This window comes from Equus asinus, chromosome 10, assembly GCF_041296235.1.
Source record: "Equus asinus isolate D_3611 breed Donkey chromosome 10, EquAss-T2T_v2, whole genome shotgun sequence".
In the NCBI taxonomy this organism is placed as follows: Eukaryota; Metazoa; Chordata; class Mammalia; order Perissodactyla; family Equidae; genus Equus; species Equus asinus.
In genome coordinates this window covers 18,075,742-18,101,387 of record NC_091799.1, presented here as the reverse complement: position 1 = coordinate 18,101,387, position 25,646 = coordinate 18,075,742, and the positions used below count along the sequence as shown (strand labels likewise).

Genomic DNA, 25,646 nt, shown 5'->3' with positions numbered 1-25,646 from the left:
CAGTTTTACTTGAACTTCTCTGGGGGTTGTTGAAGGGTTTATACTAACCATTCATTGCCCACACGTTTTCAAGTTCATTGGGCGTGGGAACCACAGAGCTCATTGGTACAGGAGCATTTGGAAGGCTCACCTCTGGCCTTGAGAGATTCTGTTTTAGCCAGTATGTCCATCCTCACCACGCAGGGCGGGAGGCCATCTGGTGGGAAGTCTTTCTGAGAGCCTCTCTCTCTTACCTGTCCCAGCAGGTAATGGACTGTGGACATGTGAATTTTAAACTGATCTGGAGGAAGCTGCCTCATAAAATGACAGCTAATTGGCCCTCATACTGCAGTAGAAAGCTTTCTGGTCCACGTTGTGTCTAGCTCCTGTTTCCTCGGTTGATATCGTTAAAGAAGAAGAGAAATACGTAGCCTTGTTTTAGCTGCCAGCTTCCTCCCTCCACCGAGGGCTGAACAGAGATACGAAAGGTTCCCTGAAGGAACCTCAGGTGTGAGGCTTTTAGACCAGGCCTGGCGAGTTCTTGTCATTCCAGTCTGGACAGAGGTCGGCTACAACACATGCTGGTACCTTCTAGCGACATCTGCAGCCAAGCGCTCAACTTCCATACCATGTGTGTGGCACTAGTGTTCATTTTCCTTTTAAGAAAAAGGTTATATCCTGAAAAAATACTCTCCAATATGGGTTTCTCTGAGTGTGGGTGCTGTAGATGATTTTTTTCTTTTCTTTTTTGTTTTTGCATTTTATGAGTATTTATCATAGAAAATTAAAACAATTTTTTTAAGTTTATAAGATTAAGTCAATGAGAACAAGCTCTAAGTCCTAGAAGCTTAGGTTTGATGTGGGAGATAAAAGTTAGCAAGTATTTCAGCAAACCTCTGACCCATAGGAAATATCGGTGACTCAATATTCTGCATTTCTGCGGTTCTTTTCGAAGTCTGATGCAGCAAGCTGACGAGAGGATCGTAGCAGATGCCATCCAGTCCATAAGCTGTTCTCTGCTTCCAGGTGCTGGTGGTCGATCAGCTGAGCATGAGGATGCTCTCCTCCTGCTGTAAGATGACGGACATCATGACCGAGGGGATAACAAGTGAGCACAGCATTCTCTCTGCCCTTGAGTGACACTCAAGCCTTCTCTTGGTGGCGAGTTTTCCTCCTCCCTATTCATTATTATCTTGCTTGACTTTGGATTCTTCCAACAACCTGGGTGCTTAGACTGTAAATTCCTGAGAGAGACCCAAGGCTTCTTGTTCGTCACTGAATGCCTAGCACCTAATCCAGTGCTGGATGCTCATTAAATATCTGTTAAAGGATACCAAAGGAAGGTTAAATCAAGAAAAAAAGGCAGGCTGCCCAAGAGAAAAAATGGGCAAAAGACCTGAACAGGCACTTAACAAAGGAAGAAATCCAAATGGCCAACAAATAAATGAAAAATTGTCCACCCTCAGTAGTGATCAGGGAAATGCAATTAAAACCAGACTGAGGGCTGGCCCCATGGCTGAGTGGTTAAGTTCATGTGCTCCACTTTAGTAGCCCAGGGTTTCACCGGTTCAGATCCTGGGCACAGACATGGCACCGCTCATCAAGCCATGCTGAGGCAGTGTCCCACATGCCACAGCTAGAAGGACCCACAACTAAAAAAGAAATATGCAACTATGTACCAGGTGGCTTTGGGGAGAAAAAGGAAAAATAAAATCTTTAAAAAAAAAAACAAACCAGAGTGAGACACTGCTATTCCCACACACATTGGAGTATTTAAACTCTGACAATGCCGGATAACAGAGAACATGTAGAAAATGGAAACTCCTATATGATGGAGTGTCAGTTGGTACAGCTACTTTGAAAAACACTTGGGAGTGTCTAGCAGAGTTGAAGGTCCTGTGAGCCAGCAAGTCTATGGTTCGGTGTGTGTCCTAGACAGCCTCAGATGTGTGTGCCCAGGATGCATGTGCAGGAATGTTCACAGGGCATTGTTCCTTGTAGCTCCAGATTGGAAATGACCAAAATGTCCATCAAGAGTAGAATGGTGAGGGCCGGCCCCGTGGTGTAGTGGTTAATTTCACGCACTCCACTTCAGTGGCCCAGGGTTCATAGGTTCAGATCCCCGGCAGGGACCTATACACTGCTCATCAAGCCATGCTTTGGCCGATTCCCATATACACAGTAGTGGAAGATTGGCACAGATGTTAACTCAGGGACCATCTTCCTCAAGCAAAAAGAAGAAGATTGATGGAGCTGGCCCCGTGGCTGAGTGGTTAAGTTCGCGCGCTCCGCTGCAGGCGGCCCAGTGTTTCGTCGATTCGAATCCTGGGCGCGGATATGGCACTGCTCATCAAACCACACTGAGGCAGCATCCCACATGCCGCATCTAGAAGGACCCACAGCTAAGAATATACAACTATGTACTGGGGGGCTTTGGGGAGAAAAACGAAAAAAATAAAATCTTTAAAAAAAAAAGAAGAAGAAGATTGGCAACAGATGTTAGCTCGGGGCCGATCTTCCTCGCACACACACACACACACAAGGGTAGAATGGTTAAATGAATTGTGGTATAATCACAGAGCAGAATACTATACAGCAGCAAAAATGAATGAACTCTGGCTACTCACAGTAACATGAGTGAATCTGATAAACATAATGTTGAATGAAAGAAGTGAGATACAAAAGAGTACTTACCGTGTGCTTTAATTTATATAAAGTTCAGAACCAGGCAGAACTAAGCTATGCTTTTTAAAATGCAGACATAAGCGGTAAAACCATAAGGAGAAGTGATCACCATTCAAGTCAAGATGGTGGTTCTCTTTGGAGGGAAGGGAGGAAATTGTGATGAGGGAGGGGAATAGAGTAGGGGGACACTACTGCAGTGCTGGTGGGTTCTGTTTCCTAACTGGGGTGGCGCTTTTGCAGACATTTGCTTTATACTTATTTGTGTGTTTATGTTTTAGTCACTCTTTGGAATGTGTATGATAGTTTCACAATAATAGGTTTTTGTAAAAAGTTAAATCACCTGCTTAAGGTCACTAGCCAGTGTCACAGCTGAGATGAGGACTCAGACCTCCTGGCTTCTGTCCCAGAGCTCTTATTCATGCTCGTGTGCAGCTCTAGTCTTCCTTAGGGGCTCCTTTTGAGAGGGATCATGTATTTTAGTCTTTGAAACAGCAATGACTGAAAAGCAATCTTGGGGCCGGCCCCATGGCCTAGTGGTTAAGTTTGGTGCGCTCCGTGTCGGCAGCCCAGGTTCAATTCCCAGGCGTAGGCCTACACCACTTCTCAGTGGCCATGCTGTGGTGGCAACCCACACACAAAATAGAGGAAGATTGGCACAGATGTTAGCACAGGGCAAGTCTTCCTCAGCAGAAAGAAAGAAAAGCAATCTCTTTTGAGGTATTATTTCAAAAAGAAAGTTAGCCTTTTAATTTTTTTATTTTTCCTTCTTCTCCCCGAAGCCCCTCAGTACATAGTTGTATATTTTAGTTGTGGCTCCTTCTAGTTGTGGCATGTGGGATGTCTCCTCAGCATAGGTTGATGAGCGGTGCTAGGTCCGTGCCCAGGATCCGAACCGGTGAAACCCTGGGCCGCCGAAACAGAGCACATGAACTTAACCACTTGTCCACAGGTCCGGCCCTGGAAGTTAACTTTTGTTTATCCTCCAAAAAAAATGTTGGATGAAACATACCTGTTACAATGCAGCTCCCAATTTTTTTCCCCTGGAGACAACTTCATAGGATACGTGGCTCCCAGATAGTTGCTGGTGTTTGTCAAAATTATTACCATACCACAGTTATGGAAATCGAGGCGTGTGGAGGTTTTCAGTAAGCTAAATGAATTTAATTTAAAGGTTTGTCTTTTATTCTAAGATTATCTCTTTCCTATTAATTGGTGTTAAAATGTTTTTAAATTGTAAAATTATGGTGATAATGTGGATTTTCTTGTTGATCAAGTTCTATGTGAAACATATATGTGAAATCATTTGGAGGGGATACAGTCACACCTTGGTTGTGATCCCTTCATTTTCAAAAACGCGTTTCCAAATCTAGTTTATCTATCACCAGAAGCATAGTCCTATAAATGGGAGTTCATAATTTTTGGTGTGACTTTTTACCATTAAGTAACCCAAGACCAGACTTGCCATGTTTTTAGCTTACAAAGTTATTTTCTTCGTTGAATTTTTAACACTTTTCCCCCCCATCAAAGCAAAAAATGCACAAAAGTTAAGGGGAGAAAAAGCCAAATGGAGCTTCTAACAGACCAGCAGCGGCCCGCTGGCCTGCTCCTTCTCCCACGTCCCCAGGTCTGAGCCCCAGAGGCAGCCGCTCTGCTCTTTCTTCTGGTTGTCTTTTCGATATTTCTAAATGAATGCTTATATTGTTATCCTGATTCGTCGATGTCAGATGTTATCTGTTGACTTCCTGTGGTGGATGAGGGCTCAGCTCTCCCTGTTGCACACAGACTCTTCCCTACCCCAAAGGTGGGTTTAAAACAATGTCCTTACTTGGAAAAATTTTAAAATTAGCAAGCCTATGTCGAACCCCCAAATATTTGGGGGGGAAGTATTACTGGGCTATGACATTCAAAACTCTACAACCGCTGGTAAAGTAGATGGTTGAGGAATTTTGGTATTAATTTAAACATTATTTGGGGTGAAAAGTCTTTATAAATGTTGCAATGGATGCTTCTAAAGTGATGCTTCTATGTGCTTAACTCACCTGCGTAGGAAGAACAGCATCATATGATTGTACTGCTGTCCCTCTCCCTGAGGACGGTGCAGCAGGGCTAACGCCTCTTAAGCTTTATCGGGCCACTAGTAAGATGACGACTCCCCAGAGCTCTTCCTTCCAGGTTGAAGGCGCTGACATAAAAGAAACAAGCAAAGCAAACACCCATGGTTTGCTTCAACGAAACTTGACGTTTAGTCTTTGAAGTACTGAGAGGGACAGTATTATATAGAGGGTATGTCTGGAATGTCCTCATTTGATATACAGAAGAAAATGATAAAACTATCTAATTGTTGGTAAATAAACCCAACATGGAAATTCTAAAGGAACTGGGATTATTTAGGACAGATGAGGAAAAACTGAAGGAAGAGGCCAAAGACTGCTCTTGACAGAACAAGGTGGCATTTTCCGTTTTCAATCAGAACAGATCAGGAATTTCCTAAAACTGAAATGGGAAGTGGGAAATATTTAATGTGATAAGGTTTCCGGTTTTCTAACATCTTGAGCATTGTGAGAGGTGGAATTCGAAGGATGGCGTGGATGATTCTTTTCCTCCCCCCACTGTAGATATGTATCTGCACCCGTCTGAAGGGGCCCCGCTACATTGCTTCTAGTATTACGATCACCAGTTATCTTTCTTATTCACTGTGGGCTCTTGTCTTGTTGTCTAGTTGTGGAAGACATCAACAAGCGCAGGGAACCTCTCCCCAGCCTGGAGGCTGTGTATCTCATCACTCCGTCTGAGAAGGTAAATCCTCCCCCTGGAAGAGCTTTGGCTGAGGCTACACGTGCTGGCTTGTGTCTGCGCGGCACAGTGTCTGCCTTTTCTAGGTTAAGCACGCATTTAACACACTGCTCTGTTTAAGTGTGCAATCCACAAACCGGAAGGGAGGGGTCCAGGAGGAGTGCTGAGTGCGTTAAGCTTTCTGAATACAAGTGCTATCTAGAAAGCCAGCTCCCAGTCATTCTAGTTTTCCCCTGGCACTCCCTCTCTAGGTAGGAGATCCTCTTTATCTAGTGATCCACCTTGAGAACTTTGGTATTTTATGCTTTCAGATCTATTTCATCAATATCCAGTTAGTATTCAAATTTACCTTCTTATCGTTTTTGGAGGTTAGTTCAAATCAGCATCCAAACAAGGTCCGTCTGCTTGCTTTTGGTTGATAGTTGTCTTAGGTCTCTTCGTCTACATAAATTCCCTCCAGTTTTCAGGGTTTCTTTTCACTTTTGAAAACTGGCGTGTATGTGAGTTTCTGCAGATGCAACTAAATTCCCGGAACTTCATCAGTGTGAATCTGCTGGAAGGTTTATGACGAGTTTCCGATTTTGTGGGTCTCTTTTTAGGAACCCAAGTTATGGTGGCTCCAAAGAACTGACACTCATTCTGCAGTGAGCTAAGAAGTCTTTTGTTCATCTAAACTCTGAAATAATCCTAATTTTAAGTCCTCAGAACTCAGTTATGGCTGAATATGAGTTAGAATTACGCATCCGAAATCTCCTGCTATTTTGTGCAGGCAGCTGGAAGCCAGCGTGGATGTGACTCAGTTCAGATGCAGGTCCCCTTTGCTTCTAGAGTTGGCTTCAGCTCCCTTTTTCCCTCTCCGCAGTCTGTCCACTCTCTCATCAGTGACTTTAAAGACCCACCGACTGCTAAGTACCGGGCTGCCCACGTCTTCTTCACCGACTGTAAGTACTGTCAGCTGCCACCCCTGCCTGTCCGGGCTAGCGTTTCTGCTCACCGGGAAGAAACGGGTTGTCCCCATATTTGTTGTGATCTTTTGTTTTCTCTTCAGAAGATAAATTGCATAAGAGACAGAAATAAATGCACACAAATACAAACTTACTAAGTCATGCAGTCCTTCCTGATGAAAAATAGCTCTTCTTTTAAAGACTAAAGGGTTTAATGCTGAGAAACATTTTCTGATGCTAGTCTTGGTGTTTTCACTGCATAGACTTCCAGATATCACTGAACTGTTGTGTATTTCCACGAGTTTTTCAACTACAAAGATATTCCACTCCAGTGGTCTTTTTATCAGAGAGACCTGCATCATTGGCTTGGAATCCATTTTCTTATTTTGTGGGGGTTTTGTGCATGGAGCCTAGTGCAGAAGCATCTTTGTCCATCTTTGTTAATAGTGAAGAGAGATGAGCAGAGCTAGATGGCTAAATAATGTACCCAATAACAAGTTGCCTGTGTTCCCTCTAGGGAAAACCCCACAAAACTCCCCACTGAGAAAATGTGGAAAGGTACTTGCAAAGAATAATTTTGTACTATTTGAATATGGGTGACAGAACAGGTAGATAGCGTTAGTAACAATAAATCAATAACGCATTTCTGGGAACCTGAAGCCATTTGTTCAGCCCAGGAGAGTCATTAGAAATCATGGTCCCCCCCAAGGGGGTCTCTGCAGCTGAGTTCCTCAGAGGGTCCAGGGGAAATGCCTGCATTGCATTTCCTAATGATTTTATTTTCCTTTATTTTTCATAAGCATGTTAGATGTTTGGTGTTTGTTTATGTTATAGGCCTTTGCCTCATCCCTTCTTAATCTTTTTCTTTTTCTTCGTTTCCTTGATATCAGAAAATGGTTTTTATTAGCTCTCAATATCTCAGTCTTTATTGCCATTTGTTTCTTTGTTATATGTTGAGGGTCTGGGAGGTGGTTTTATATTCCTTTTTCACCCTCGAGGTAATGGATAGTTTGGGTTGGGATGAACTTTCTAGTTGCCTTTTTAAAATCCTCGTAAAATAAAGAATCCACCAGAACCAGCAAATGGACAGGAAAACCTACTGTCTTTGTCCTTCTTGCAGCTTGTCCAGATGCCCTGTTTAATGAGCTGGTGAAATCACGAGCAGCCAAAGTCATCAAAACTCTGACGGAAATCAACATTGCGTTTCTCCCATATGAGTCCCAGGTGAGGCCGAGTGGGGAGTGTGTAGGAAATCTGCATCCTGGCTATTCTAGCAGGAAGTCTGACAGATTCTGAGAGGGTGGGGCAGGGGTGCAATAAAGAGAGTGGGGGAGGGAAGAGAGCATATTCTGAATTGCTGGATGACGTGGTGTAAGTGGATGTTAACCTGGCAGAAAGAAACAGTATTCCTTAGGGGTCTGCCCCAAGCCCTCGTCTTACTCTCCAGTTATTTCTGACTTCTTTTCAGCCATTGTGCCTTTCTTGGATGCATTTCAGCCTTGCTCACAGTGTTCACTTCTATTGGCTGACTCCTTGAATAACCAAAAAGTAGCCAATCCAAAAAGCACAGAAGGAGAAGAGGGGCAGGGATCAGACAACACCATCTGCTGCAAAGGAGGCTGTTTTTATGTAGAAATAACCTCAGCTTGTCATGTGCTGACAGAACAGATGGTGGCCTTCGTCATTAGCAGTTAACGCTTCAAATGCTAGATGCGGTGCAGCAAACCTCTCTCCTTGGAAAAAAACAAAGTTGTCAACCCAGTAAAGGTGAAGCTGATTGTGAGAGAGTAGACGGAGTTCATTTCTTAATATTTTAAGGTTTGTTAAAATGTCTTCTCCTAGCAAACAAAGAAACAAAAATAACAGGACTGCTATGCATTTTGTAGAGATAAAAAATGATTGTGGCATATTGGGTCTTTATAGATCAGCTTCTAGACACCAGAGAGTGACTTATTCTTAGGTAATGAGGGATGGAAAAAGTACAGTGTGAACATTTAAAGACATTTTCTTTCCCTTCTCACTTGACCTAAAGCGTGTTCCCAGCTGGAGGGCAGGAAATGTTTTTTCCTCTGTGTGAGCCCTGCCACCACCTGGATTGAACAACAGCCAACTTGAGCGTATTCAGCCATATTATATTTCATAGATTTTTTTAAATCTATGAAATAAGTAAAAAGTAATAAACTTTTCTTACAAAAACTCATTTTCTAGAAGATCAGGGTAGTTTACATAAATAAGATTCTGAAAGAGTTCTGATGAGTAGTAGACTAGGTAGTTTAAGAGGAAATTTTAAACTTCTAGAACCTACCCAAAAAAAAGAACAAGAAAAGAGAAAAATTCAGGGCTGGCCGTGTTGCCAAGTGGTTAAGTTCTCGTGCTCCACTGCAGGCGGCCCAGTGTTTTGTTGGTTTGAATCCTGGGCGCGGACATGGCACTGGTCATCACACCACGCTGAGGCAGCATCCCACATGCCACAACTAGAAGGACCCACAACGAAGACTATACAACTATGTACCGGGGGGTTTTGGGGAGAAAAAGGAAAAAAGTAAAATCTTTAAAAAAAAAAAGAAAAGAAAAGAAAAATGCTTAGAACATATACTGAGGATAGGAAATTATTAAATCCATGAAAGCCCCTTTATTTGCCCACAGTCACAGCACGATTTCTAGCTTCTCCCTGTTTGTTTAAACTGACAGTGGCCTGTGAGGTCTGACCGTGCTTCCTCTCCTCCTGGCCTCATTGTTCACCAGACACAGCAGCACGCGCCTGCCTCGGGCCCTGGCGCCAGTCGTTCCCTCCCCGTGGAAGGCGCCTGCTGGTGAGAAACCGCTCACCTCCTGCAAGCCCTCGCTCCAGCTTCACCTTCCCAAGGAGGCCTTGTGTCCTCCCTGCCCAGCCCCTGGGCGCTCTCGTCCCTGCTCTGTTATGCCCTCGTACACTTAGCACTTCCTCACAGACCGTAAAATGTACTTTCACAATGTCTGTCGTTTATCATCTGCCTCCCCTAATAGACTGCACACTCCTCGAAGATGGTTGTGTTTGGTCACTTAGAGTTCCCGAGTGTTCAGCACAGCGCCTGGCACACAGCAGACAGCCAGCACATATTTGTAGAATGAATGAAAACACGGTTCTGTAGACTCACGATGAGAACTGGAGAAAACCCCACTAGTTCACCGTTCTGCATGCAAACACTATATCTATCTATATATTTTTTGCCCCTGTCTCAGGTATATTCCTTGGACTCGGCTGACTCTTTCCAAAGCTTCTACAGTCCCCACAAGGCTCAGATGAAGAATCCAATACTGGAGCGCCTGGCAGAGCAGATCGCAACCCTGTGTGCCACTCTGAAGGAGTACCCAGCTGTGCGGTATCGGGGGTAAGGCGGCCACCAGTCTGCCTTCAGTGGCTTCTCCTGTGTCTGCCGAGGGAGGAATTTCTCAAAGTTCCCTGGCACTTGTCTCAAGAGAGTCAAGATTTGAGCATCTCACTTGTATAATTATTCATCTGCCGCTCTTGTTATGTTCTGAATTTTATTGTGAAATATAATAATACATGCAGAAAAGGGCAGGAGATGTACATATGCAGTTGTTGAATAACTAAATGTGAACCCCTATGTAACTGCAACCCAGGTTTCCTACAGTTTTTCTTCCCCTTCTAGCCTTTAAAAACGAATGTCATCTTTGCAGAAGATGTTTCAGAGTAAGATAAAATACAAAGAGAATAATTCTCCAAAGGACACATTCCTCAGATTTTACAAAGTCATTCGCTTATCACTTACCTGCTGTGTGCTAAGTGCCGGGGGTGGGGGTGGGGCGCCGACCCTGAAGACACAGCCCCTGCCCTTGGAAGCCCCTGATCTGGGAGGGTAGCTAAGATGCCAATGTGTGTGCATAAGACATGCACACCTACGATATAGGCCCTGTGAGGCCAGTGCCTTAGGAAGGCAAAAGCCAAGGGCTGGGGCCTCCGGAGTCAGGAGAGGGCCCTTTGAGCTGAGAGGATCAAGAACGGCTTCAGACTACAGGGGACATTTGAGCCAGGTCTTGAAGGACAGTTAGGATTTGGATAGATCAATGAGGAGCAGAGGGCATTTTGTGTGGACAGTTGGCTCTTGCCATTGGGATGACAAAGGCGTGGAGCTGGGAAAACAAAGAGCAAGTCTGAGGAGGATTGGTGGTCCAGCACAGTCTACGTGTGGGGCAGTGGGGCGAGATGAAGCCCTTGCTGGAGGCCTCAAATGCCAGGTGTGGGATTAGGTCCTGCCGGGGTTATCCCGGGGAAACCTGTGGGGGCCTGCACAGGGGAGTGAACGCAGTGCTGTGGGAGTGTGAAGATGGGAGTGTGAGCAGGAGTTGGGCCAGGGGAAACCAGAAGGGGGAGGCCACTGCAAGAGGAGCTGAGGGCCTGAACTTGAAGTGCCAAGGATCGCTGCTCCTCCTGTCCTTATTCCTTCAGCGTCTGGTGGAAGATGTAACCGTAGAAAAACACCTCCCTCCATTGTTGGCATCCACTGCCGGAAGCCTGGTGGAAGTTAGGAAATGGGGCCCAGCCCGTGTCTCCTGACAGAGCGGTGGGAACCTGGAGTTCGTTCCTGGGAGGGATGGGCTGGGAATGGAGCCGTCTCAGCACAGAGCCTGGCCAGATGGCAGGCTGCAGCCACACACTGTGTACCCTCGGGAGGAGCCCCAGGAAGTGCTGTCAGGCTCGGCCAAGGGGAAGGTCCAGAGGTTCCCACTTACATCTTTCTGGCTCTGCGGGCAGAAATGTCACTTGCCAATAAAACAAAACTAGACCCAAGGGAATTTGAATTGAGAGGTGTGAGAATCAGGTGGGTCAGGTTCGGACAGCCTGATCCTGGGGTAAGGATGGATGGCCAGGCCCCCGCTGAGATGTGGCTCTTTGTCTGAAGCTGCTTGGAAAGACTACCTCTGTTTTCACTTAGCAAAAAGAAGGGACTAGAAAGTCATTTATGTTCCAGGCGCTAAGTATTTTATTTGTCCTTTTTAATTATAATATATGAATATAATCTCATTGTAAAAGAGCAGTACAGATGAAACTCATGTCTCCTTTGACCCTCCCCGCGCTGTCCTGCCTTCCTCCCTGAGGGCAGTCGGTGCCATCGATTGGGTGTACAGGCAGTTCACCCTGTGTCACTCCTCCTTTGTCAGGGAATACAAGGACAATGCTTTGCTGGCTCAGCTAATCCAGGACAAGCTCGACGCCTACAAAGCCGATGACCCAACAATGGGGGAGGTGAGTCTGAACGTGGTTCACGTGGTTCACTCGTCAAGCGACCACAGTGTTTGTGTGGCCGTCCTGGGGACAGCTGGGTTCTGTTGCGCACAGAGTGTGTGTGAGTGCCACTGTTCCTGCGACTGGTACAGTCTCCAGACCTTATTCAGACTGCAGTAGTTTGTACATGTGCTCGTGTGTGTGTGTGTGTGTGTGTGTGTGTAGTTCTGTGCAGTTTTATCATGTGTATAGATCCATGTGACCCCCGCTGTAGTCAAGACACAACTGTTCCATCACCATCCTGACTTTCAACCTGAAGGTCCCGGGTCCTGGGAACCTCTTTGGTCCCAGGCAGACAGGGTGGTGGGTCACCCTATTTGTGGCTGATCCTAGGTGGTGCCCTCCTTCAGAAGCCCACGTTGGACCCCAGTGCAGCTTTGGATCTGCCTTAAAGAACCCTCAGGAAGCAGACACAGTGGATCCTCGCGTGGTGTTTGCTGGTGCTCCCCTCAACCAGCGAGTGGACTAGCGGCCAGTGCGGGTTCGGCAGGCTTTACCTCACAGTTCGCGTCCTGCTGCCGCCTTGTACAAGAGGGGTCGCCAGGCTAGTTGGAGGCGCTGGGGCCGCATGGGTGGCTTGTGAAAGCTTCCCTGTGTCCTTCTTTCCAGGGCCCAGACAAGGCGCGCTCCCAGCTGCTGATCCTGGACCGTGGTTTCGACCCCAGTTCCCCTGTACTCCACGAGCTGACCTTTCAGGCTATGAGTTACGATCTGCTGCCCATTGAGAATGATGTTTACAAGTGAGTATAGAGACCCGGAGTGACGGCAGCTTGGCAAATGAACCAAAAACACTAACAGAAGAAAAGGAAGTCCCTAATGCTAGGAAAAGCGTTGCATTGATACAATCTTGCTAATAAGCCTGCAAGCTTTTCTTTGAGTTCCCAAAACCCAGCCAGGAACTCACGCCCCTTTTGGGAGAACAAGAACTTTAGATCTTTAGTTCACAGCTCATGACACCTCAGTTCACAGCCTGCTTGGATGTGTTAGGATGATGATTTGTGAATGTATGTCTTATTCAGAGTTTGAAACTTCTTAATTATAGATCATGAAATATGATGAAATGTATCAATAGGAGTTTCTTACTGAACTTTATTTGCAGAGGAGCTATTTTCTTCATTACAAACATTTTTCTTGAGAGCCATCATCAGAAACTCAGCTTCTAAAAAACTAATTTTTCTTTTTCTGAAAGAGGACTGTATTTTTCTCATGTCATTTATTGTATAACGTTAACTATAAAGATAGTGGTTTCAAAATGAAGGTTCTAAAAGTATGATTGAATCTCAGCTTTTCTCCCTTTTGGTACCTGTAACTCTTCTTTCCTTTATTATTTATTTATTTATTTATCTATTTATTTTTTGAAGAAGATCAGCCCTGAGTTAACATCTGCCAGTCCTCTTCTATGTGCTGAGGAAGACTGGCCCTGAGCTAACATCTGTGCCCATCTTCCTCTACTTTTTTTATATGGGATGACTACCACAGCTTGGCTTGCCAAGCAGTGCCATGTCCGCACCTGGGATCCGAACTGGCGAACCCTGGGCCACCAAAGCAGAACGTGTGCACTTAACCACTGTGCCACCAGGCCGGCCCCTTGCTTTCCTTTAGATGTTTAGGATTTCACATGTAAAAGTATGCTGAGGGCCTGTTGCAGGTAGCTGCTGAAAGATCTTTAGGTACCACCCATCTGAGGATGGTGTCCCGTCCTTTCCCAGAGAGGAACCAAGGTGATCTTCACCCTCCACTTAAAAGTAACTGAACCCGCCCATAACCTGACTTCACATCCTGAACCAGATGCCTGCAGTGGAGCTCTTACTGGCCCCCCCTGAGGATTTTAGAACAGACCTTCAGGTCAGTTGACTTTGAATAGAGCTTTGGGTCTCTCCCTGCCCATGAAATCGCGGCCCTGTTAGTGCTGACAGAGCAGACCTGATAGAGACAGTGACACATCAGGTGGTCGAGAGGCTGGTCATGAAATCAGTCGTGGAACGTCTGTCTGCTGAGGACTGTGAGCTCTTGTCTGTTATAAACCGGAAGGGACTGGATAAATTTTGTGGGGGCTTTTCCTCTCCAGGTATGAGACGAGCGGCATCGGAGAGGCACGGGTGAAGGAGGTGCTCCTGGACGAGGACGACGACCTCTGGATAGCCCTGCGCCACAAGCACATCGCAGAGGTGTCCCAGTAAGAGCCCCCCCGCCCGTCCCCGTTTCCGGACACTCCCCCAGCTCCAGGGCTCGCCCCTGTGCACAGGGCCAAGCGTTTCTCTCCCATCGTGGTTGCTCAGGCACATACTCTGGGCAGCTTGGGCAGAGCTCTTCAGTGGATGCATTTGTTGCTCAGCGAGGTCACCAACATGCTAATGAATGATGGCGAACCCCTTCTGGTCTCTGAGCTCGAGCTGCCCTGACTTCACTGAGTCAGAACAGACATTCTATGTCAAGGTTGCTTTTAGAATTTTTGGAAAGCATTTGTAGCTCTCTCAGCAAAATGCTTTATAAACACTTAACATCTATGCCAGTTTATTCATTGCAAGATCCAAGCTCCACTTCATACAGTTCAATTAGCTTTTATATAGCTGGTGGGTAATCTTCCTTCCCTGTTGTCTTACCTAAAATTTCTGAGCAAGAACTGATTTCTATATACTCTGAACTGTTTCTTGCTCTGAAAATGTTTCTAATACCTAAACATTGTTATAAGACTTTAAACTATAGGTAACAATTCTGCTTTTGCAGAAAGACACATTCTGCTGCATTGAATTGGTGACGTCCTCAGGAAATTCACAAGGAAGAACAGAAGAAGGCTTGGATAGTTCTGTTGTTTAGAAAAGTGGTCTCCAAACTTGGATCACTCAACTTTAGAAAAATGTTGATTCATATTTCCAATATTTACATTTGTGAATTAATTGTATGCTCTATTGTGCTAATATGTATATTTTACAGCATATACAGAAAGATAAATTTAAAAAGAATGAAGTAACGTGAACATAAATAGATGTCCTAATATTTTCTTGTCTCTTCTTGCATCATCTTAAATGCCCGACTCTGGTTTAGAATATTAGTTAGAAAAATGATGTACCTCTCTCTCTCTTCTAAGAAAATCACTTTAAATGATGGCAGGAAAAGTCGCCAAATATTCCCAGAGGAAGACTGTTGCACGACTTCTCTAGCGCCCAGACTGACGCGTCCGGGGCTGCTTTGAAACTTAGCTGCCTCCTTCTGTTTTCCAGGGAAGTCACCCGTTCTCTGAAAGATTTTTCTTCTAGCAAGAGAATGAATACTGGAGAGAAGGTAAGCCCGTGCGCACGCCCCAGTTTGAGTTAATCCCTGCGTTCTCTCTAGGAGCAGGGAGGGGGCCTAGCGAGTGAGGGGTGCTGTCCTCGCTTCTTCTAGTATCGCTTTGTCTTATTTTTGTCTTTTGATACTTATAGAGAGCTTCTTTTTGTTACTCTGAGGATTAATATTTATTGTTTTGGATCATAATTCATTTTAAGCCAGAAGGACTGTGAATCCTTTTTTCACTTGTGGTAGAATTCGAATTTATAACCTAACTTACCTGGGCCTCTCCTTACCCTCACTGTTCAGCGGAGCTGGCTTACCCGTCTTAGTCAGGGGAAATGCAGCTCTGATTGTATCACTCCCTTGCTTAACACCATTCAGTGACTTCCCGTTCCTAGCAGAATCAAGCCCCCACCTGGGGGCATGCTTTACAGCACCCAGGTCATCAGGCCCCTCAGACTCTCTCTAGTCTCATCTCTGCCTCCCTCCTTCCTGCCTCTGCCACCTTGCTCCAGCCATGCCTGAGTTCCTTCCCTGGGCCCTGCCTTGTGAAGTTCCTGTCCCTTGGTTCAGGCATCAGTTTCTTGGAGAAATCTTCCTGACTCCTCCCTAGACTAGTGAGGTGCCTCTGCTCTGTGCACCCACACTTGTGATTCCCTCAGAGTGCTAATCCACTCGGTTGGAATGGTGCCTTTGCTCGATGTTAGCTCCATAAAGGCAGAAATCTCTTTCTTTTTTTTTTTCTTGTCCTTGTATCTCCAGCACCTAAAAGTACCTGGTGTGTAGTAATAATTCAAGAAATTCTGTTGGATAAATGAGTAGGATTAGGTGGATCACACAGTTAGAATGTAAACAGGGGCTAGCCCTGTGGCTTAGTGGTTAAGTTCAGCATGTTCCGCTTCAGCAGCCCAGGTTTGGCTCCCAGGTGCAGACCTATACCACTCATCAGCCCTGCTGTGGTGGTGACCCACATACAAAATAGAGGAAGATTGGCATGGATGTTAGCTCAGGGCAACCATCTTCCTCAGGAAAAAAAAAAAGAAAAAAAATATTGAAAGGGGGCTGGCTCAGTGGTGTAGTGGTTAAGTTTGGCATGTTCTTCTTTGGTGGCTCAGGGTTCTTGGGTTCGGATCCTGGGCATGGACCTACACACTGCTCATTAGGCCATGCTGAGACAGCATTCCACATACAAAATAGGGGAAGACTGGCACATGTTAGCTCAGGGCCAATCTTCCTCACCAAAGAAAAAGAATGTCAACAGACCCTTTCACCAGTCAGGATGCAGATTCTAGCCTTTCTTCTCCTTCTCCTTTCTTTGTACCTACCTATACGACTACAGTCATTCTGCTGGGACGAATTGTGAACCAGATGCTGAGACCACTTGAGCTGAATCTGCAGAAAAGCAGTGTGTAGAAGAAATATCATCCTTTTCTGGCAAGAATTATGCTCTCAATAACTTTCTAGTCCAATAAACAAAACATAATTGCTAGACTTCAGGGTTCAGTTCCCCACCTTTAAGACGGGCGTGATATTTGGATCAATAATTTTTGGAGGTAGAGACCTAGAAATCTAAACACACGTGACCTTGTGTTTAACGGATTCATTTCGAGAGTGAGAGAGCAAGCCCTTGGGAACTGTGGTGCTGGCTGCTGTCCTGTCCTGGACCCAGTGTCCTTACACAGCCTCCCAGATCAGGGCCACTGGACTAAGACCTCCTGCTTTCCTCTCCCTTATAGACCACCATGCGCGACCTGTCCCAGATGCTGAAGAAAATGCCCCAGTACCAGAAGGAGCTCAGCAAGGTACGGCGACCCGAAACGATTGATCGGAGTCACGAGGATGAGCAGCTGCACAAAGACTGCTCAAAGCCCCGCTACTCTGACTGATTGATCGAAATCTGCAGATTTTCAGTCGTCTTCAATTTTTATTAGGAAAAAAGGAAAGTTTGGGATAGCTTGTTTCCTGACTCTTTTATCCTCTTCCTCTTTGTCTCTCTTCATCCTTCCTGTTCCTGACCTCGTGGCCTCTCCACGGGCTGCTTGAGTGTCCTCACGACATGATAGCTGGCTTCCCCAGAGCGAGTGACCCAAGAGAGTGCTAGGAAGAAGTCACATGGCTTTTCTGTCCTGGTCTGGGCTGTCCTGCGTCGCTTCCTCCACACTATTCGTTAGAAGCGAGTCACTAAATCCGGCCCACGCCCAGGGAGAGGGGAATTAGGCTCCAGCCCCCGGAGGGAGGAGTCTCAAACAATTCGGGAAGCACTGTGAGACCCTCACAGCGCACTGCCCCCCTCAAGGGTTTCTCCTAACTCTTTACTCTGTCAGGATGTGATGTGTCCTTCTCTCCTAACACACAAAAATGTCTCCCTTGTGGTATTTGTGGACCTGCTTGGAGGCCTGTTCCGTCTCCTTGATGAGGCTGGAGACTCCTTGGCGCCTGGCACAGGGTTCATTGACAGCAGGTGTTTGGTAGACGCTGCAGGAAGCAGCGAGTGGTTCCCTGACCTCGACTCTCTGCTTCTTCCTAGTACTCCACCCACCTGCACCTTGCCGAGGACTGCATGAAGCATTACCAAGGCACCGTGGATAAACTCTGCCGGGTGGAGCAGGTAGGACCCCTTCCTCCTCTTTCTGCCAGGCCCGTTGACCCAGCTGAAGTATAATGTCTGACCTTGAACATCCTGCAGAATCACAGGATGTAGAGATGGGAAAGCCTCCTAGCTCATGTTGCCTCAACTCTCTGGAGCCAACGCAGTGCCACTCTCAATGGTAGGGACTAGAGTGGTCTGGAGTGCTGTGCCGTTTGCATTGTGCATGTCTGGCTTTCCAAAGGCCCCGGTTCCCCTGGAATGGCTGAAGAGAGATGTGTGGAGCCCTGAGCCCTGCACTGACAGGCTGGCTGGACTTTATATCCCGAGTACGTTTCCTCCTGGTGTGCCCACACCGGCTTTGGAGACCTAGAGGCTGAACGAGGATAGAGCAGTAGCGGGTCAGAATTTTCCCACAGCCTCACCGATCAGTTAGGACTGTAAGTTGAGAGTGTGGGATTTGAGTTCGTCACTGATGTGTTTGACGTGCCTATTTCTGTCTGCTTTATATTCCTCATCTGCAAAGGGAGATAACAATGCTGCCACACGTTCTAGCAGTGTTGTGTGGTCACTAATCCTGGGACTTCTTTCTTGAAGTGTGACAACATTGCTCAACTAGGAGCAGCTTCTAGGGGAAGAGAGGGCATTCAGCGATTCTGAAGCCTTGGCTGAAGGTCCCTTTTCACAGAAAAAAGCATCTCAAGTTCTTAGGGTGAAGCTGAGATTTAATCCTCTGGTTTGACGTGACAGGCTCAGCTCAGGTTTATGAGACCCGTCCTTTCATTGGACGATTGGAGACTCATTGACTCTTCTACAAGGAAGTAGCCCGGCTGAAATCGGTCAGTTTCACCGGTGATCTTGGAGAACACAAGGTGGCCTCTGCAGAAGGACTAGACCCTCCAGAAAATAGGTTCTACCTGCATCAGTAAAACTGCTTTTGGGATTAATCCTTGGAAGCTCACAATTTTTCAGAAGTGCTCCATAGTATTTAATTGGACTTTTAGAGGATGTTAGAATCAGGTCTTGCTGGACAAACGTCTGTTAGGCCAGCGGGAGGACCAAGAGGTGAAAGGGCCACGGAGAGGGGGCCCACCTGCCTGGGACCCAGACTGGGAAGAGACCCAAACTCAAGATCATCATTGTCACAGACTCCTGGGATCTTGAAAACAAGGGACCCTTCAGGCAACCTCTGTGAGAGCTACAGAGGAAGCTGCAGCCACTGGTGTCTGAGAATGAGACCAGATGGTTGCTGATTTGCCAAGACTAACATGCTGCTTTCTCTGGCCTGAGAGAGCAAGCAGACTCCTGTCTGAGTCGTCAAGTGGGGCTCATAGTGCTTACTTCACTCTCTTCGGTCCTCAGTTCTTTTGTCAGCCCTTCTCTCCTCATCTCCCTGGGTTGGATTTGCAGTTTGGGAGGCTTTTTTCTTTCTCCTCACCCTGGAAGCATTTGGAAGATTAAAAACAGAGGTGAGGGCCAGCCCAGTGGTGCAGCGGTTAAGTTCACACGTTCTACTTTGGTGGCCTGGTGTTCGCTGGTTCAGATCCCGGGTGCGGACCTACACACCAGTTATCAAGCCATGCTGTGGCAGGCGTCCCACATATAAAGTAGAGGAAGATGGGCACTATGTTAGCTCAGGGCCAGTCTTCCTCAGCAAAAAAAAAAGAGGAGGATTGGCAGCAGATGTTAGCTCAGGGCTAATCTTCCTCAAAAACAAAACAAAACAAAAAACAGATTATAAACCTAGGTAGTTAAAACTCAAAAAGCGTGTCCTTCAGTGCCAGGGAAGCAGAGTGGAGACAATCTGGCCAGGCAGAGGCGGCTAACTGTGCCCGAGCTCTTCCTGTGTGGGAAGAGCGTCCCTTTGAGCCCCAATCCCTCGGCAGGGCTTTGTTCCTCTAGGCGACCAGGATTGAGGCTTGACCTATGGACATGGTGCAGGTACTCTGCACTCACCTGAGGGAACAACCTACCTTTGAACAAGATGGCAGGTCATTGTGGTTTCTGTCTTTGGAAAGTGAAACCTGGGGCTTTCCTCAATTCTCACTGATGTTTTAAAAAAAACAATGCTGATTACCTCAGTGCTAATTACAGTGCACTGTGAGAGTAGAAGCACCTGTGTGAGACCTGCCCCCAGGTAAGCTACAAATGCCAGACATTCGTGGACCACCAGCTTCCTCATAGTTACCCTCTGTCCAGACTGCCACTGGAAATGGGGCCAACAGGGTGTCTTTTCTGCAGGACCTGGCCATGGGCACAGACGCTGAGGGGGAGAAGATCAAGGACCCCATGAGGGCCATCGTCCCCATTCTGCTGGACGCGAACGTCAGCACTTACGACAAGATCCGCATCATCCTCCTCTACATCTTTCTGAAGAATGGTAGGGACGGTGGGGCACAAGGAGGGGCGGCCCTTCCTGGCAAAAGCGAGGCCACTGGGAGAGGGAAGACAAAGTGGCCAAGTAGTTTAAAAGATGTGGAAAAGGGTATTTAATAAGATCTTAAGGGGTCTTTGCATCTGGGGAAATGTCATGTAGGCAAATCAGTTGCACTGGTGGCTGAGTATCTGTTACAGTAATGTAAAGTTAATCAGAGCTGTGGGATATGTGACAAGAGGACAGGGTGGGGATGCTGCGAGGGCCTGCTGGCTTTATGGCCAGATTATTAGAGTAGATCTGCTGGATAGTTTTAACTTGCATCACATTTGTAATCTATGCCTTTAAATAAGTGATTTTTACCCACATCACAGTTGCCCATGAGTGTCATTGGACAGAAGATGGACACAGGGACTCCTTGTCCAAGTCGACTCTGATGTGGGCCAGGGGTGGGCAGGGGTGGCTGAGACGAAGGAGACAGATGGAAACAGAGACCAGGAGGGGCGGTGATATAGACTGTGATGGTCACAGCCTAGGGCGGAGTGGCGTCAGAGTCCTGACCTGTCCTCTTCTGACAGTGAAGTCTGTGTGGGGCACAGATGAGTGTCCACTAATCCCAAGGACGAGGGGCAGGAGATCAGCTCTGCTGGGTGTGCGATGCGCAGGCTGGGTGTGGTGATCGGGGGTTTTCTTCTCTCAGGAATCACTGAGGAAAACCTGAACAAACTGATCCAGCACGCCCAGATCCCCCCGGAGGACAGCGAGATCATCACCAACATGGCGCACCTCGGGGTGCCCATTGTCACAGACGTAAGGGGCCAGCCTTGCGGGGGGTAGGGAGGGGCGAGAGGGAAGCTGGTGTGTCGTATCTGTTCTCCCCGACTTAGTGGCTATAGGCACTTGCTCAACATCGAGAAAGAGAAAACAGATAAAATAAGGGGAATGAAGGGAGAGAGGTGCAATGACATAGAGGTCTAACACCAAGAACCCAGACGTGCGCGTGAGGGAGTCAATCATTCAAGCCCACCTGTGTCTGTGAAGCAGCCCAAACTAGGAGCCACGTCAGCCGCACCCTTCGTCCCCTGAGGTCAGTTTGGCTTTGCCTTTGCACACCCAGACTCGTGTGCTGTGAGGGTGAGAATACGACACTAGCCTCACCGGCTGTGACTCAGAAGCAAGTCAGGGCAGGTGGTCTAGGGGCCTCAGCACACAGTGAGCTCTGGAAGTGATGGGGGGCCAGGGGCTCCAGAACTCAAGGATGAGGCTAAGCACTCCCCAGAGCACTCTGCTGGGAACCTCCCTGTGGGAGCCCTACTGTGCGCCTCCTTCCTGCAGGCAGTCAGCTCACGCCACAGGTGACAAAGCCAGAGTGGCAGAGGCCCTCCTTTTGGATGCTTGGAGTCAAAAACTTTGTTCTGGAGCCACCAGACCTGAGACCTGTAACGGGCGGAGGTTTGGTGTTTTTAGACCCTTGTTCACAAGAGGGACCAAAATGAGAATGGAGAAGATTCATTCAGTACATCCTGTGCTTCTGAAGCAAAATCAGAAAATAAGAGAGGGGGCTGGCCCCGTGGCCAAGTGGTTAAGTTTGCACGCTTCACTTCAGTGGCCTGGGGTTTTGCTGGTTCGGATCCTGGGCGGTGACATGGCACCACTCATCAGGCCACGCTGAGGTGGTGTCCCACATAGCAGAGCCAGAAGGACCTATGACTAGAATATACAACTATGTACCATGGGTTTTGGGGAGACGAATTAAAAAAAAAAAAGAAAATTGGCAACAGATCTTAGCATGGGGCTGATCTTTAAAAAAAAAAACAAAACGAATAAGCCACACCCAAAGCACTATTTTCTCCTATAATCAGCAGCAAACTGTTTTTTTAACTATGTGGGTTTTTTAAATGGCACTTGAATATTTGACCCACATTTGCCATTTTTCATGGCTTTAAAGAACCAAATTTGCACCAGATTCTTGGGCTGAGCCCAGGGGGCATATTTTGGGCTTTTCCAGGGAAACCTCCCCACTCACTACTCTTTGTCAGTGCTGACTCTCTGAAGGGAGTCCTTGGGAGAGAATTTCCAGGGCCGGCAAGGTCACCCAGGGCCTGAGTGGCCCTGACTCAGTCTCTGTGTTTGTATTCAGTCCACGTTGCGTCGCAGGAGCAAACCAGAGCGGAAGGAGCGCATCAGTGAGCAGACCTACCAGCTCTCACGATGGACCCCGATCATTAAAGACATCATGGAGGTCAGTGAGGGCGGGCTGGGGTGCTGCACTTGGAGGCCCAGATGCTTCTGGCGTCACCTGCTGTCAGGTGGCAGTGACTCCCCAGGGTTTTGTATCCTTGAGGATTTGCATCCAGGTCTCCAGAGCTCTTTCAGGCCTCACAGCATACTTGTCCTGAGGGTTGATGAAGGGCTGTTCCAGTAGACTGCCACACTCAGATCCCCGGGGTCCATATGATTTAGCTCCATATTAGAGACCCCCCCCAATGGTACCACGTCCAAAGGAACCAGACCCGTCACAGCATGTGAAGGTCAGATGAGTGATGAGCTCCGTGCTGAGGGTGCGGATAAGCCACGCAGCACACCTCGGCGTGTGGAAGGGCCTCCAAACGTGGCCCTGGCCCACCCCTCCTCTTCCTCCACTGCTCCCCTCCCCAGCCTCCCTGTCAGCCAGAGACCCTCCAGCGTGTCTCTGCCTCTGCTCTTCTGCTCAAGCCCACCCCTCGCCTGGAATGTTCTTGTTCTCCTTTCCGTACCCTGAATCCTGCCTGCCTTCAAATCCCCCATCAGGGCTCAGCGTTCTGGCCCACCGCCTGCCTGTCTGACCACCCAGCACCACAGAGGCCTCCCTGGGCTCCTGTGACGTGTGTCAGCGATGCTTTTCACGTGTGTGTGTGTGCTCAGCCTTCTGGGTCATCTTTTTATTTCTTGGTCCTGTGCCCTCAACTGACGTGTCCTCTGGCCTCATGCCTCGTGCACAGTAGGTGTTTCATATTCATGAGTGTAAGGTAGCCCTGTGGTGTCCCTCCCCTCTCTCCTTGTGGCTCAAGGACGCCCTACTTAGAGTCCCACCCTGCTAGGCCTTTGGGGTAGAGCTTGAAGACAGTCTGTCCGACTCCTGCACTTGACAGGTGGACAGGACAGGGGTCCCGAGGAGAGGGGACCTGCCCAGGATCCCTTCGTCAGTTCCTAGCAGTCCGGGTGTTCCCACTGAATTGTACATTACAATAGATATGTTTTAAATGTATAGAGTGAGTCAGCTTCCTATTTTTAAAACCCACAAAAGAAAAGATGGGTGAACCCGAGACATCTAGAAACCGTTACATTTCTTTGCTTGGTGGGTAGGCAAAGCCACTCCCTCTGTCTCATCTGGTCCTTTGTTCTCGGCTCCCTTTTCCTCCGCCTCCTCCCCAGTCGGTCAAAGAGACAGGTGTAGGCTTCACAGGGTAGCTGTTAGGAGGAGTGGAGATTTCTAGGCAGTGGGGGGTGGATAGCTGGATTCCGCCCACCAGGTAATTACACCCTTGGAAACGGAGGGTGTAAGGCCTTCTTCCCTGGTATGAGAGCCTCTGCCTGCGCCTAGTTTCTATAAGACTGATGGCAGTGTCGGGATGTTGCTGGACAGAATGCAACATTTATAACCTTGCATAGATGGTAAAAGAGAAAACAAAAGCTAAATTGGAAGGGAAGCAAGAAAAATTAATGTTTTTAAAAAACTTCTCTCCAAGAGCAGGCGTACAAACTCCCCTCAGTGTATCAGCTGGTGCCAGAGCCCCTGGGCCAAGCCGGGCCCTGCACCAGACGCCCTGCGGCAGGCAGAGGCAGCGGAGCTCTGGGCGTTGCCAAGCTGGCCAGGGTTTTTGCTGAGTGGCTTGTTCCTCGAGCCATCTCACTCGGGTTCCCGTCGGCCCTCGTCAAACATGGCCGGCCCGATCTCTCTCTTCTTTCCAGGACACTATTGAGGACAAACTCGATACCAAACACTACCCTTACATCTCCACCCGCTCCTCTGCGTCCTTCAGCACCACCGCCGTCAGGTAGGCGGGAATCCCTGGGCAAGCAGGCGGGAGTGAGTGGGCCCGTCTCTGGTTGGGTGTCAGCTACATGGCAGCCCTGTTGTGATGCGGCCTCCTCCACGAGAGCCCTCCTGCTGCTTCTCATCACAGCCAGAGTGCAGGCCGAGTCCTTACAGCGGCCTGGGAGGCCCTGCACGCCCTGGCTTCCCATCGCTCACTCCTCCTTCTGTCACTCCACTTCAGCCACACCAGCCTCATGCTCCTCCCTGAACACGCCTGGCTCACTTCTGCCTCACTTCTGCCTCAGGGCCTTTGTACTTGCTGTTCCCACTGCCTGAAATGATCTGTCCCCAGGTTTATCTGCATGTTACACCTCTTATCTCCTTCAGGTCCTTAGTCAAGTGTTACCTTCTCCCGTCTTCCTTAACCACCCTGTTTAAAATTACACTGCATCCATGTTCCTAGTAGTGTTATTCATAAGAGCTCTAAAGTGGAAATGGCCCAAATGTCCATCAGCTGATGAACAGATAAACAAAATGTGGTATATTCATACATTGGAATATTACTTAACAACAACAAAAGAATGAAGTACTGATCCGTGCTACGACATGGATGAACCGTGAAACAGACCAAGTGAAAGAAGCCAAACATAAAAGTCCACATATTATGCGATTCCATCTCTATGAAATGTCCAGAATAGGCAGATCCATAGAGACAGAGAGTAGATTCGTGGTTGCTGGGGACAGGGATGGAGGTGGGGGAATGAGGAAGGACCATTAATGGGTCCAGGGTTCCTTTCTGGGGGTGATGACATGGTCTAAAATTGCTGAGGGTGATAGTTCACAAGTCTGTGACCTTACTAAAAACGGTTGAGTTGTACACTTTAAATGAGTGAATTCTGTCCTATGTGAATTCTCTCTCAGTAAAGATGTTACAAAAATAAAGAATAAGAATTTCCAAGCCTCCCCAACACTTCCTATCTCCCTGCCCTGCCCTGTTTTTCTGCATAGATGACACCACCACTTAGCATATTCTTTGTGTTTATCTTGTTTCCTGCTGGTCTCCCCTGACTGGAATGTCAGCCTCCTGAGAGCAGAGATTTGTGTCCTTTTTGTCCTCAGTGCCTAGAACACAGCCTGGCACGTGGCAGGTACTCAGTGTATTCTGTCTTCCCTTTTGATTAATTTATTTTAGTGATTAATTAAAAAGGGGATGAATGCATCGTCTGCGTAGAGACACATTTCTCAGATTCGCTCCTGACCGAAATGTGGGTGCCCTGGGCTGGGTTTCTGCCACGTGCCTGCTGATGCTCAGACATGTCTCAGCTTCGAGATGTGAGTCGACAGCAGTCCATACTTCTGTCCCTGGTTCTCTGACGCTGTCTTCTTGCATTCACCTCCAGACTCCTCTCTGCTCCCTCGTCTGTGTGGTCCAGGCTCCTCCCTGACCCACAGCCACGTCTGTTGCCTTTCCTGAGTGGCAGCTTCTGTTTTCCTCTGACAGCAAGGGCTTTACTTGGCTCCTGAGAACAGGCAAGACAACACATGAGCGTGGAGCAGGAGAGTCACCAGCTCCAGAGAGGGTGACCTGTGGCACTGGCGTAGCGTGCAATTCCAGGATTCATGCTCCATGTGGACTTCTTTGTCCCTCTTCTCGTGCTGTGCCCGCCCGTTCCCTCTCTTTCCTCTCCTCCTTCTGTCTTCACTTTTAG

General features: G+C 47.7%; 1 protein-coding gene across 6 annotated transcripts in view; it reads left to right on the top strand.

Annotated features, from left to right (window-relative positions):
• Nucleotides 1-25,646, top strand: part of STXBP1 (syntaxin binding protein 1) — a 64,979-nt gene that overhangs the window by 29,140 nt on the left and 10,193 nt on the right. For all 6 annotated transcript variants that reach the window (XM_044778711.2, XM_044778713.2, XM_044778710.2 and 3 more), the window contains 15 exons: nt 1,006-1,087; nt 5,384-5,460; nt 6,320-6,398; nt 7,522-7,625; nt 9,624-9,772; nt 11,565-11,649; nt 12,298-12,428; nt 13,757-13,864; nt 14,910-14,970; nt 16,695-16,760; nt 17,486-17,566; nt 19,787-19,925; nt 20,620-20,729; nt 22,060-22,161; nt 23,871-23,956. In XM_044778711.2, the coding sequence (XP_044634646.1) occupies nt 1,006-1,087; nt 5,384-5,460; nt 6,320-6,398; nt 7,522-7,625; nt 9,624-9,772; nt 11,565-11,649; nt 12,298-12,428; nt 13,757-13,864; nt 14,910-14,970; nt 16,695-16,760; nt 17,486-17,566; nt 19,787-19,925; nt 20,620-20,729; nt 22,060-22,161; nt 23,871-23,956 (1,460 nt within the window). The remainder of the gene's footprint in view (nt 1-1,005; nt 1,088-5,383; nt 5,461-6,319; nt 6,399-7,521; nt 7,626-9,623; nt 9,773-11,564; nt 11,650-12,297; nt 12,429-13,756; nt 13,865-14,909; nt 14,971-16,694; nt 16,761-17,485; nt 17,567-19,786; nt 19,926-20,619; nt 20,730-22,059; nt 22,162-23,870; nt 23,957-25,646) is intronic.